This window comes from Crinia signifera, chromosome 5, assembly GCF_055691185.1.
Source record: "Crinia signifera chromosome 5, ASM5569118v1, whole genome shotgun sequence".
NCBI lineage: Eukaryota > Metazoa > Chordata > Amphibia > Anura > Myobatrachidae > Crinia > Crinia signifera.
Genome location: NC_139221.1, coordinates 7,300,874 through 7,314,963, shown reverse-complemented (window position 1 = coordinate 7,314,963; position 14,090 = coordinate 7,300,874). Strand labels below are relative to the sequence as shown.

The 14,090-nt window shown below is 48.8% G+C and overlaps 1 protein-coding gene across 2 annotated transcripts in view; it reads right to left on the bottom strand.

Moving 5' to 3' along the window:
* Window positions 1-14,090, bottom strand: part of DHX30 (DExH-box helicase 30) — a 43,901-nt gene that overhangs the window by 27,861 nt on the left and 1,950 nt on the right. Inside the window, exon 1 of one of the 2 annotated variants that reach the window (XM_083186589.1) lies at window positions 445-677. The exons of the other annotated variant lie outside the window; for it this stretch is intronic. Coding sequence (XP_083042715.1) covers window positions 445-604 — 160 coding nt within the window. The 5' untranslated portion in view covers window positions 605-677. Of the gene's footprint in view, window positions 1-444; window positions 678-14,090 lie in introns of those variants that run through there. 2 annotated transcript variants of the gene reach the window in all.

The window sequence follows — 14,090 nt, the reverse complement described above, 5'->3', positions numbered from 1 at the left end:
GAAGACAGATGCCATAGAGCTGAGGTCATCAACACTTGAAGAGGTGTGGTGCCAGAGGGCAGAGGTCACCGACACATGAGGAGGTGTGGTGGCAGAGGGCAGAGGTCACCGACACTTGGGGAGGTGTGGTGCCAGAGGTCACCGACACCTGGGGAGGTGTGGTGCCAGAGGGCAGAGGTCACCGACACCTGAGGAGGTGTGGTGCCAGAGGGCAGAGGTCACCGACACTTGAGTATGTGTGGTGGTGCCACAGGGCAGAGGTCACAGACACCTGGGGAGGTGTGGTGCCACAGGGCAGAGGTCACTGATGCTCAAGGCGATCAGACGCTGGAGGGCAGAGGTCACAGGCACCATAAGGGGAGGGTAGAGACTAGTTCATAAGGGGAGCTGACACTGGAAGATGTCTGTAGGTCACGGGCACTGGAATAGCCGGAGCCTCCTCACCTCGTCCCATATCCGAGTCTGACTTCTCCGCCGGCTCCTCGTCCTCTCCCCGCAGGTGCTGCACTCTGTATGTCCCAACGCACAGAGCCCGGACCTGCCTCCCCGATACCCGGCACAGCAGCCGGCTCAGCAGCGGCATGACAACCGCCTGCGCCGCCATGTCTATGGGAACAGAGAGCCAGGGGACGCGCAGAGCGTCTGACACCTGTACAGCGACATCCGGAGGCCAGCGGCGAGGCGGAGAACTGCAGTGCAGCCCATTATATCCCGGTACAGTGCCTCATCCCATATACACCCAGGGTACACAGTGCCTCATCCCATATACACCAAGGCTACACAGTGCCTCATCCTATATACATCCAGGGTACACAGTGCTTCTTCCCATATACGCCAAGGCTACACAGTGCCTCATCCCATATACATCCAGGGTACACAGTGCCTCATCCCATATACAACCAGGGTACACAGTGCCTCATCCCATATACACCACCCAGGCGACACAGTGCCTCATTCTATAAACACCACCCAGGCTACACAGTGCCTCATCCCGTATACAACCAGGGTACACAGTGCCTCATCCCATATACACCCAGGCTACACAGTGCCTCATCCCACATACACCCAGGGTACACAGTGCCTCATCCCATATACACCACCCAGGGTACACAGTGCCTAATCCAGGGTACATGTGCCTCATCCCATATACACCCAGGCTACACAGTGCCTCATCCCATATACACCCAGGCTACACAGTGCCTCATCCCATATACACCACCCAGGGTACAGAGTGTCTAATCCCATATACACCCAGGGTACACAGTGCCTCATCCCATATACACCACCCAGGGTACACAGTGCCTCATCCCATATACACCACCCAGGCTACACAGTGCCTCATCCCATATACACCACCCAGGCTACACAGTGCCTCATCCCATATATACCACCCAGGCTACACAGTGCCTCATCCCATATACACCACCCAGGCTACACAGTGCCTCATCCCATATACACCACCCAGGCTACACAGTGCCTCATCCCATATACACCACCCAGGCTACACAGTGCCTCATCCCATATACACCACCCAGGGTACACAGTGCCTCATCCCATATACACCACCCAGGGTACACTGCCTCATCCCATATACACCAAGGCTACACAGTGCCTCATCCCATATACACCACCCAGGGTACACAGTGCCTCATCCCGTATACACACAGGCTACACAGTGCCTCATCCTGTATACACACAGGCTACACAGTGCCTCATCCCGTATACATACAGGCTACACAGTGCCTCATCCCGTATACAACCAGGGTACACAGTGCCTCATCCCGTATACAACCAGGGTACACAGTGCCTCATCCTGTATAAACCCTGGCTACACAGTGCCTCATCCCATATACACCCAGGCTACACAGTGCCTCATCCCATATACACCCAGGCTACACAGTGCCTCATCCCATATACACCACCCAGGCTACACAGTGCCTCATCTAGGGTACATGTGTCTCATCCCATACACACAGTGCCTCATCCAGGGTACATGTGCCTCATCCCATATACACCCAGGCTACACAGTGCCTCATCCCATATACACCACCCAGGCTACAAAGTGCCTCATCCCATATACACCCAGGCTACACAGTGCCTCATCCCATATACACCACCCAGGCTACACAGTGCCTCATCCAGGGTACATGTGCCTCATCCCGTATACACAGTGCCTCATCCAGGGTACATGAGCCTCATCCTATATACATCCAGGGTACACATTACACAGTGTCTCATCCCATATACATTCAGGGTAGACCATACTTGCCTAGCTGACCCTCTCCATGCGGGAGAAAATGCTCTGTTCCTGGGCTTCCCTGGTAATGTATGATTGTCAGCACCTGTGGTGACACCTTTCTTATCAGTTACCTAGCTCCCCACAGGTGCTGGCAATCATACATTATCCATACCTCCCAGCATGCCCCTCTCCAGGAGGACACAATGCTCTGTTCCTGGGCTTCCCTGGTAATGTATGATTGCCAGCACCTGTGGTGACACCTTTCTTATCAGTTACCTAGCTCCCCACAGGTGCTGGTAACCATACATTATCCATACCTCCCAGCATGCCCCACTCCAGGAGGACACAATGCTCTGTTCCTGGGCTTCCCTGGTAATGTATGATTGCCATCACCTGTGGCGACACCTTTCTTATCAGTTACCTAGCTCCCCACAGGTGCTGGCAATCCTACATTATCCATACCTCCCAGCATGCCCCTCTCCAGGAGGACACAATGCTCTGCTCCTGGGCTTCCCTGGTAATGTATGATTGCCAGCACCTGTGGTGACACCTTTCTTATCAGTTACCTAGCTCCCCACAGGTGCTGGCAATCCTACATTATCCATACCTCCCAGCATGCCCCTCTCCAGGAGGACACAATGCTCTGTTCCTGGGCTTCCCTGGTAATGTATGATTGCCAGCACCTGTGGTGACACCTTTCTTATCAGTTACCTAGCTCCCCACAGGTGCTGGGAATACTACAGGTACAGAGCATTGGCAGGTATTCAATGGTTGTACTGGGGGGAGGCAGCGAATCCTGTGTAGGGAGAGTCGCTGGGCAGCCTCCTGTCCGCCCTATTCAACTCGCCAGGGGCTCTCTGCCCCTGGCGGGACGGCTGCAGGCAGGGAGATGGAAGCCTCCCTGCCTGCGCCGGACACTGTGGGGGTGAAGGAGGGCTGTGGGGGACACAGGGAGAGCCCCCCAGTGCTGGCAGGGGGCTGTGCTAGGGAGCCACTACACACTGGTCCCGATCGTGCATATGTAATGATCGGGATCAGTGTGCAGTGAATATATGAATATTAATGAGCGGCTCCCGGCTCGGCCCCCTGCTGGTGAATGTGTAAAAAAAAAAAAAATTGTTAAAAAAAAAAAATTAAATATATTCATGTGCTGCAAGCACAGCATGCCCCTTCACAGAAAAAATATCTGATTTTTTGACACCAAAGAACACATTCCAGTTCACCAAAAAAAGATGACGAATGTAAAATGGAGAATCCGGGGGAAAATCACTGGAGAAAGCAGTTCTCCACTTCAGCATTGAATACACTCTCGGCGAATTCCACTAAAAACCATTGAAAACCACTAGTGAATCGCGGAGAATTACAAACGGGGAATCGCCAGACATTCGCTCTTCATTTGCAGAGAATTGTGTCCATTGAATAGGGCGAATTGTTTTTACTGTGAGAAAATTCCCTGTAAACCCGGCGAATTGCCTGATTCGAAAGAAGAAAAAAGATAACTCGGTACTCTTTACCTAGAACGGCGCCCACGATTGAAATCGCGGGCGTCGGGGGTAAAAATCGCGGTCATCGCGGGTAAATCGGGATGGCCGCGATGCCCGCGATTTTCCCATAGGGAACAATGTTAAAACGGCAGATTGACCGCGATTTTACTGTTAAATGCCTCAATGGACCCGATTTGGGTCCAAATAGGCCAAATTAACCCTTAAATGTCCCCCCAAATTTTTAACGCCAACCCACGATCAACGCCAACCCGAAGCGTGGCGAGCGCAGCGAGCCCGCGAGGGGCGCCGGTACGCGTCCTCCGACCTTTTCATGCCCTACTATCCACTACGGCGTGGTGTGAGAATATAATAGTGTGGCGAGCGCAGCGAGCCACCGAGCCCGAAGCGTGGCGAGCCCCGCGAGGGGACGCGGATACCTTCACAGGTAGACGCGTCCCCTCGCGGGCTTCACAGGTGTCCGTGTCACCACGGACACCTGTGAAGCCCGCGAGGGGACGCGCATAACTGTGAAGGTATCCGCGTGCGCTCGCCACGCTTCGGGCTCGGTGGCTCGCTGCGCTCGCCACACTATTATATTCTCACACCACGCCGTAGTGGATAGTAGGGCATGAAAAGGTCGGAGGACGCGTACCGCCGCCCCTCGCGGGCTCGCTGCGCTCGCCACGCTTCGGGTTGGCGTGGATCGTGGGGTGGCGTTAAAAATTTGGGGGGACATTTAAGGGTTAATGGGCTCTGTGGACCATTTAACATTGATTCCTATGGCCAAATCGGGTGGATTGAGGCATTTAACAGTAAAATCGGGTCCATCGCGCCTTTTAACATTGATTCCTATGGGAAATCGGGAGCATCGCGTCGCGGGCATCGCGGGTACATTTATGGCCGGCCGCGACGCGACCGACACGATTTCCATGTTTAACATTGGTTTCAATGGGAAATCGCGGGCATCGCGACGGTCGCGTCGCGGCCACACATAAATGTACCCGCGATGCCCGCGACGGGCGCCGTACTAGGTAAAGAGTACCGATAACTCTCTTTTTAGGGGCACTGACTTTTGCTGTAATATTAATTTACAGTTTCATACACATAGGTGGAAGAAGGCAATACAATAAGCGAAAACAATCTCACCTGGAGACTGAAGAATAAGGAAAAATTAATTAAAAAGGGGAAAGAATGGAGAGGAGGAGGGGGAAGAGGGAATAAACAGGAATAGACAAGGTTAACATAATTCTGAGCACACTTCAAGTGGATATTTGTTATTTAGAGAGTGAGTTGGTAATCCAGTGTAGGGTAAAGATGGTAATTTATACAATAAGCATGTATCTCAAAAATGGAGTCTTGGTTGTTGTCCCTTTAAGGACTCAGTATACCCTCTGATAGACAATGAGGGATATAGATTGAACTACAATTGTATACAACCAATTTATTATGGTTACTATCCCTTTAAGAGTCATTTTTTCCCGCATACATGCCTTTATTCTTATGCTCTCAACTGGCCACTTCATACCTCCCAACTGTCACGATTTTAGAGGGACAGTCCCGATTTTCGGGTCCTGTCCCGCTGTCCCACCCGCGGCAGGCATTGTCCCGCTGCGGGGGGTGGCAGTTGGGAGACCCCCAAATCTAGTAGAATAGACGCTGTGCGCATGCGCATAGCGTCTATTCTAGTATGAAAATGAGGTTGCTGCTAATTAGCATAAGCCACGCCCTCATTTGCATACGCCCCACCCCCTTTTCGGACGCTCGCGCGAGTGTCCCTATTTCTTCAGATCAAAAGTTGGGAGGTATGCACTTGAAGGTAATAGTGAAAACAGATAAGTATTAAAACTGCAGCTAAACACAGATAGTGTGCACAGCTACACATGGAAAAAATGTTATTTGAAAGATTTTTTGATGCTTAAGTGATAAAGTGTATCAGCTTATGTAATATAATGAGCACCACTTGTGATCTTCCGCAAAATCACTTGGGTCATCAGTAGAATAAGCTGAGTTTAATAAGTGATATATACAGTGAAAAAATTATATATATAATAATCAAAATGACATTAAAATATGGCGAAAATATTTATGTTCAGGTGGTGTCGACCACTTTCAGGAGACCCAGATATTTATCAATAACATTAGCTAATTAGCTTCAATAATGTCATGCACACATATTATTTTTACACATGAGCTAGTATAGCAGTGAAAAACCAGTTTGTACCCCTTGGTGTCCCAACTGCCTCTCACTCGTCCGTGTGCCACAGGGGCAGTGAACGGAATCCAGTGAGGTACAGAGTAAGGGGCTACCAATATGGGAGCAAATAGAAAAAAGATAACCGGGATCTGCTGTTGTGCCTCAGCTCCTGGATCACCCCTGTTGGTAGTCCAGTGCAGGAGGTCACTCTTGGCTGACGCACAATGAGAGTCCCTTAAATGAGGAGGAAAGGGATAGCGGCATATGAGAATACGTATCAATCCTGATATACTTGTATAATATAATTGGTATTCATCTATGCTCTATGAATGGATAGTAGCTGTTGCATTACTTTACAAGCAAAAACCCCTTTTGTATTGCTGGGCAAATCCGCAAACACAATTGTTTGGACAAATCTGTCAAAAGTATCAAAGTGCTACTTATCCTCCAACTCCTCGCTCTAATGTGAAAGGTGCATCAGCGGGTCCCTTCAGTGGTCTCCATACCACCTAGCTGCTGGACGTACGTTTCGCCACAGTGTGCAGACACTGGTGAACAAGCCTGCACACTGTGGCGAAACGTACGTCCAGCAGCTAGTATAAATAATATGTGTGCATGATACTATTGAAGCTTATTAGCTAATGTTATTGATAAATATCTGGGTCTCCTGAAAGTGGTCGACACCACCTGAACATAAATATTTTCGCCATATTTTAATGTCATTTTGATTATTATATATATAATGTTTTCACTGTATATATCACTTATTAAACTCAGCTTATTCTACTGATGACCCAAGTGATTTTGCGGAAGATCACAAGTGGTGCTCATTATATTACATAAGCTGATACACTTTATCACTTAAGCATCAAAAAATCAACAAAAAATCTTTCAAATAACATTTTTTCCATGTGTAGCTGTGCACACTATCTGTGTTTAGCTGCAGTTTTAATACTTATCTGTTTTCACTATTACCTTCAAGTGGCCAGTTGAGAGCATAAGAATAAAGGCATGTATGCGGGAAAAATTACTCTTAAAGGGATAGTAACCATAATAAATAGGTTGTATACAATTGTAGTTCAATCTATATCCCTCATTGTCTATCAGAGGGTATACTGAGTCCTTAAAGGGACAACAACCAAGACTCCATTTTTGAGATACATGCTTATTGTATAAATTACCATCTTTACCCTACACTGGATTACCAACTCACTCTCTAAATAACAAATATCCACTTGAAGTGTGCTCAGAATTATGTTAACCTTGTCTATTCCTGTTTATTCCCTCTTCCCCCTCCTCCACTCCATTCTTTCCCCTTTTTAATTAATTTTTCCTTATTCTTCGGTCTCCAGGTGAGATTGTTTTCGCATATTGTATTGGCTTCTTCCACCTATGTGTATAAAACTGTAAATTAATATTACAGCAAAAGTCAGTGCCCCTAAAAAGAGAGTTATCTTTTTTCTTCTTTCTAATTTATGGTTACCCATAACTCTAGGGAGCACCACCAACAAGTTTATATATAATATCTATATCTTCATCTTAGAAATAGTTGGTTCATAAATTTGATCTTATGTTATAGTCAGTGCAAGCCATTCCTTCTTCTTTGAGAATTGCCTGATTCCCCAGAAAATATGGCGAATCAGAGGCATTGAATACTGGCCATTGTGTCCTCCTGGAGAGGGGCATGTTGGGAGGTATGGATAATGTATGGTTGCCAGCACCTGTGGGGAGCTAGGTAACTGATAAGAAAGGTGTCACCACAGGTGCTGGCAATCATACATTAACAGGGAAGCCCAGGAACAGAGCATTGTGTCCTAATAGAGAGGTGCATCCTGGGAGGTATGGATAATGTATGATTGCCAGCACCTGTGGGGAGCTAGGTAACTGATAAGAAAGGTGTCACCACAGGTGCTGCCAATCATACATTACCAGGGAAGCCCAGGAACAGAGCATTGTGTCCTCCTGGAGTGGGGCATGCTGGGAGGTATGGATAATGTAGGATTGCCAGCACCTGTGGGGAGCTAGGTAACTGATAAGAAAGGTGTCACCACAGGTGCTGGCAATCCTACATTACCAGGGAAGCCCAGGAGCAGAGCATTGTGTCCTCCTGGAGAGGGGCATGCTGGGAGGTATGGATAATGTATGATTGCCAGCACCTGTGGGGAGCTAGGTAACTGATAAGAAAGGTGTCACCACAGGTGCTGGCAATCATACATTACCAGGGAAGTCCAGGAACAGAGCATTGTATCCTCCTGGAGAGGGGCATGCTGGGAGGTATGGATAATGTAGGATTGCCAGCACCTGTGGGGAGCTAGGTAACTGATAAGAAAGGTGTCACCACAGGTGCTGGCAATCCTACATTACCAGGGAAGTCCAGGAACAGAGCATGTTCTCCCCCATGGAGAGGGTCAGGTAGGTAAGTGTGCTTTGGTGCAGTCGAAAACTGCTGAAGTAAGAAAGGATAAGCACATGAGGTAAGAGGTCCCTGCTCGTGAGAGCTTACATTCTATAGGGGTGACACCGGAGGGGTTGACAGGGCGAGGAACAGAAGGTTGGGAGGACAGTTTGCTGTAAGGTCATCATGGGTCAAGGTCAACAGGTCATTAGGTCGACAGGGGCGTACAAAAAGCAAAGGGGTAGTTGCGCTACACATTGAATACAGGTATGCAATATTAAAAGGCATTTATTTTGCAATAATACATTTAAAAAGTGTATTTGATAGCTTAAGAAAGCCATAATAAAAGTACTAAGAAAATATACTAAGAAATAAATTGAAAGGAATTGCTGCAGTTATTGTGCACGTATTAGTAGGATGTTTATATGATCTTTGAAAAGTCACCTTACTTCCAGGTGTCCCCCGGTTCTTTCGGGCCCAACAGATGTGATACAGTAAGTCCTGATATCAGGTCGGTGTCAGGAGTATATCGTAGTCCTCCAATATGCTTCCTCCAATCAGATGGAGTTGGCTTTTCCCCACAGGGATGGATTAGCCACAACAGGGACTTGTAGGATCTTTTGATACTTGTGTATTATCTGGGCGCCGATTTTATCATTGCATGTCACTACTTAAGGCATGCGATGAGATTTTTCATTGTAAAGACCAGATTTTTAATTGTATAGTCACCCATGGGTGATTTCATTCCCCCACTATCTAACTACGCATGGAGTTGGTTTTATATAGTGTGGCGAGGGCAGCGAGCCACCGAGCCCGAAGCGTGGAGAGCGGATGCAGAATACATGTAAAGTAATCCGCGTCCGCTCGCCACGCTCCGGGCTCAGTGGCTCGCTGCAAAACAAGGGGAAGTTTGACGGTAGATGTGCGCTAAATAGGCTGCCTTGTGGGGGTTATATCAATGGAATCGGTACATCTATCAGAATGAACTTATGTCTACAGTCATTAGGTCTACCCCACTAGGTTGACTGGCAGGAAGGTCGACCTGATTTAAGGTTGACATGGGCCAAGGTCGACATGACTTAAGGTCGAATTTGCATAAAGGTCGACATGAGGAAGGTCGACTGGTCATAAGGTCGACATGGTTTTTTCACTGTTTTTTTATCCGAATGTCGACACAGTCGACATGGACACAGTTGGCAATGAGAATCGGACCCTCGCATCGCTCGCAATGCTTCGGGCACGGTGGCTCGCTTCGCTCGCCACAGCTTTAATAACGTCCTCCACGCCCTAGTGGATGGTAGGGCATGAAATACCGCCTGTCGGCACATGTCGGCTCAAAAAACAGTGGAAAACCCCATGTTGACCTTCCTCATGTCGACCTTTATGCAAATTCGACCTTAAGTCATGTCGACCTTGGCCCATGTCGACCTTAAGTCAGGTCGACTTTCCTGCCAGTCGACCTAGTGAGGTCGACCTAATGACTGTAGACCTAAGTTCATTCTAATAGATGACCGCTTCCCATATCAATGAAGTGGTAACCCTAGGACCACAGGGGACAAACAATGTATATGAAGGAACGATCCTCTTCTCCAAATAGGGAAAGCTAGAGTATAAATACCATACGCCCCTTAGTGAGTAAGAGGGCTCCTCTTCTCCGAGTGTGTAAGCTCAAATGGATCCCAGGGATAGCCACCAAACTGATGGGGTGAAACTCTTGACACCTCGTCCCTTATAGCATCCGTATCATACGGTGGTGACCCAAAATAAAAGGTAGGTATATAGTTTAAAACAATTTATTGAATAACATACATAAAAATAGGAAGACAATGGAACCGAATGGCATATTACCGTCACAGATGGAGAACAGAGATGTATATCAAAGTTCTCAAACAAGCCAGAGATGAGCGGGGCTGATCCCGGGGAAAACAGCCCACACTCCTTCCACGTGTTGTGCGGTAAGTGCAAAGAGTCCAGAGATAGGTCCAATACTCCAAACGCGTTTTCGATTGCTTGCTGCAATCGGTACTTGTTTCCTAGCACGGACACAACGATCTTGATCGCAGGCATCGCGTCGGTCGCATCGCATGCGGGCTAAAAAATCGCATGCGATGCGACCGACGCGATGCCCGCGATTTCCCATAGGGAACAATGTAAAATGGGCCAGAGACCCCAAAAAAACCCCCTGACCAGTGAAATGGAGCCCCAAAAATAGTTAACGCCACCCCACGATCAACGTGAACCCGAAGCGTGGCAAGCGGCGGCGGTACGCGTCCTCCGACCTTTTCATACCCCCACTATCCACGTCGGCGTGGAGTTGAGAATAGATTAGTGTGGCGAGCGCAGCGAGGGGACGCGGATACCTTCACAGGTAAACGCGTCCCTTCGCGGGCTTCACAGGTATCCACATCCCCTCGCGGGGCTCGCCACGCTTCGCTCGCCACACTAATCTATTCTCAACTCCACGCCGACGTGGATAGTGGGGGTATGAAAAGGTCGGAGGACGTGTACCGCTGCGCTCGCCACGCTTCGGGTTCACGTTGATCGTGGGGTGGCGTTAACTATTTTTGGGGGGCCATTTCACTGGTCAGGAGGGTTTTTTGGGGTCTCTGGCCCATTTAACATTGTTCCCTATGTTGATTTGGGTAAATTGAGGCATTTTACATTGTTCCCTATGGGAAATCGCGGGCATCGCGTCGGTACCACCTTATGCTTATTTTGGCCGCATACGATGCGACCGACGCGATTTCGACTTTTTCAATGCATTTCAATGGGAAATCGCGGGCATAGCGTCGGTCGCATCGCAGACCATTAAAAATTACCCGCGATTGTGTCCGTGCTAGGAAACAAGTACCCTGCAATCTTTCTCAAGCCGGCTTTCCGGTGGCTCGCTGCGCTCGGCACACTATATAAACTCAACTCCATGCGTAGTTGGATAGTGGGGGTATGAAATCACCCATGGGTGACTATACAATTAAAAATTGGGTCTTTACAATGAAAAATTGCATTGCATGAATTGTATGCCACTATATTGCATGCGATGCGATGAAAAAAATCGATTTATTCATGATTTAGTAACATGAAAAGAAGAAAGACTTCAGTGCAGAAGATGAAAACAGGTGAACAGAAGAACGGCAAAAAAGTAAACCATTTGCAGTGACATACAATTGTCGTCCGTACAATACATGGTCCGGTGTCCTGGGGTCCGGTGTCCATGGCTCCGTGTCCGAAGAAATCCTATGGGGAACCGGTGGAAGCAATTATACTATGCGGCCTAGCGGCTCCTGATTGGCCACTAGGGGCTGCAAGCTGGCCAATATTGCTATTCAGGGGGTGGAGCCGCACAATGTAAGCAAAGACAGCGTGCGGATCCTGCTCAGTCCGGTGGTTAGCGTGAGCGGTTTGGTTTTTTGCCAAGTCCCGGTGAGCCTACATGGAAGGAAGATGACCTGATCTACGCCGGAGGAGACTGGTAAGTATAATTTGCTTCCACCGGACCCCAGGACACCGGACATTTCGGTGTGTGGCATATCGTGTCTGGGGCATTGCGGTGTGTGGCATAATGTGTAAAGGCCATTTTTTGGTTATTATGCAGATTTTTTTTTTATTTTAGTAGCTCTTCAGGCGGTTTCTTTTGTCACGAGTAGCTCACGGCCCAAAAAGGTTGGAGACCACTGGTCTATGGCAATAGAATGTAAGTCATTGGACGGACTGGAACCGGGTATAGACACGAGTTGGCTGGAACCAACGGATGACTGGATTCAGCTGGAACTAAGGATTTGCTATAAGGCACATGGGGAGTTCACCTATGATGACAGCGAGTCGATGTTGGGAGCACCGATGGTGAAAGCTATTGATGACCTTCTCTGAATGGTGACTGGTAAAGCGTGTGGCACTTTGGTATGAGCAAAGCAGGTATTGAGCAGTGAAGGCTGGAGCAAGAAATAATCCGATGTTGAATCAATGGTATCGGAGATGAATCAGGAAAGTTGTTATATACTACAGGATAAGCTAAGAAGCACTCACAGAAACTTAGGATATTGTCTGGAATCGATGGAGGATCATTGTTGAATAGATGGTGTCCGATGTTGGATCGATGATAATTGGGGAACCCACACAAGTTGTTTGGAAGCTGTAGAAGAATTCCTCAAATTCAGCTGGAACCGATGGGATATTGATGTTGAATCGATGATGACCCGATGTTGGATCGATATGACTGGGGAACCACACAGGTAGTTTGGAAGTTGTAGAAGAATTCTGGAAGTCAGCTGGAACCGATGGGATATCGATGGTGATCCGATGTTGGGTCGATGGTGGTTAGGGTACCCACAGGAGACAAGCTGGGAAGCTAGCAGTAGACAGGAGATTTCCTAGAAGCAGAGTAACCTGCAGGGAGTCAGGCTGTGCTGTCACTAGGTCGACAGTTGACAGGCCTTAGGTCGACACATAAAAAGGTCAACATGGCTTCAGGTCGACAGGGTCATTAGGTCGACACACACATTAGGTCGACATTGGGAAACTCGACAGTGAAAAGGTTGACATGGGTTCACATTTATTGTGAACAGAGGTGCTGACAGGCGGTATTTCATTCCCCACAATCCACCAGGGCGTGGCGGGAGAATAGAATAGTCTGCAGCGCGCAGCGAGGAGAGCAGAGCCGGAACACTGACTGCTGGGATGCAAGCGGAGGTATGGGGGGGGGGGGGGGGGGGGTAGAGTTAGGTCAGGGAAGGGGGTGTTTAGGCACCAGGGGGACTTAAGGATAAACTGTGAGGGGGCTAGGGATAGGCTACAGGGGGTGGTGGGTTAGGTTTTGGCTGTAGGAAGGAGGGTTGGAGGCAGGGGAACCCCCTCCATTGGGATTTCTGCCAGTCATCTGTATGCATCCTGTTTGGTGGGGCAGTTATGGATGCAGTTTAACTCGCTATACCCGGGGTTGGTGAGAGGGAATGCGTGGCTTAACCTGACCATAATGAGCACGATATGCACAAGAAAATAGAACAATTGAATAACGTCCAACACTCTTTCACTCTCTGGCACTATAGACGGGAGATTGGGAGGGATATAACAAGTGAATATAATGTAATCCTATATGTGCAATCTACAGTCTGCGTGTGTGTGCGTTTTGGGAACAATTGGGTAGATTTATTAACATTCGATCAGGGGAATATGCGCTATCCCCATGCGTTATGGCAGGAGACAGCACTTCCCCTGATCTATGACACCCGATGAGCGGCGGTGTGGGGCAGGAGGCATAGCGCAGGGACGATATTTCATACTGCGCGCCTGCCTAATTTATGAACGTTCAGCATCGCTGACCGTTCCACCCCTCGCAGCTATCGACTTCGACAGCTGCAGGCAGCGATGCCCTATGCCAGGCATGTCCAAACTATGGCCCTCCAGCTGTTGTGAAACTACAAGTCCCATCATGCATTGCTACAGTTTTGCTATTAGGGAATGCTATAACTATGGCGAAGCATGCTGGGATGTGTAGTTTCACAACAGCTGGAGGGCCACAGTTTGGACATGCCTGCCTATGCCCACAGCAGGGACAGCGCTGTCCCTGCTGCTGGCTCTGAGCTTTGCTGGGGATCTCGCGTGAGTAGCAAGATCCCGTGCATGCGCAGTCCAGCCGGCCGGGGGGAAAGGAGACAGTGCAACAGTATTAACTAATACGCTGTCTCCAGGAGGGGACATCGCCGGAGGGGGGAGTTAGCGTTCTCCTGTTTCATCTTGTCAGTCTCCCCTCCTGCTTCGCCTCGCTACTGAGGCGAAGCAGGA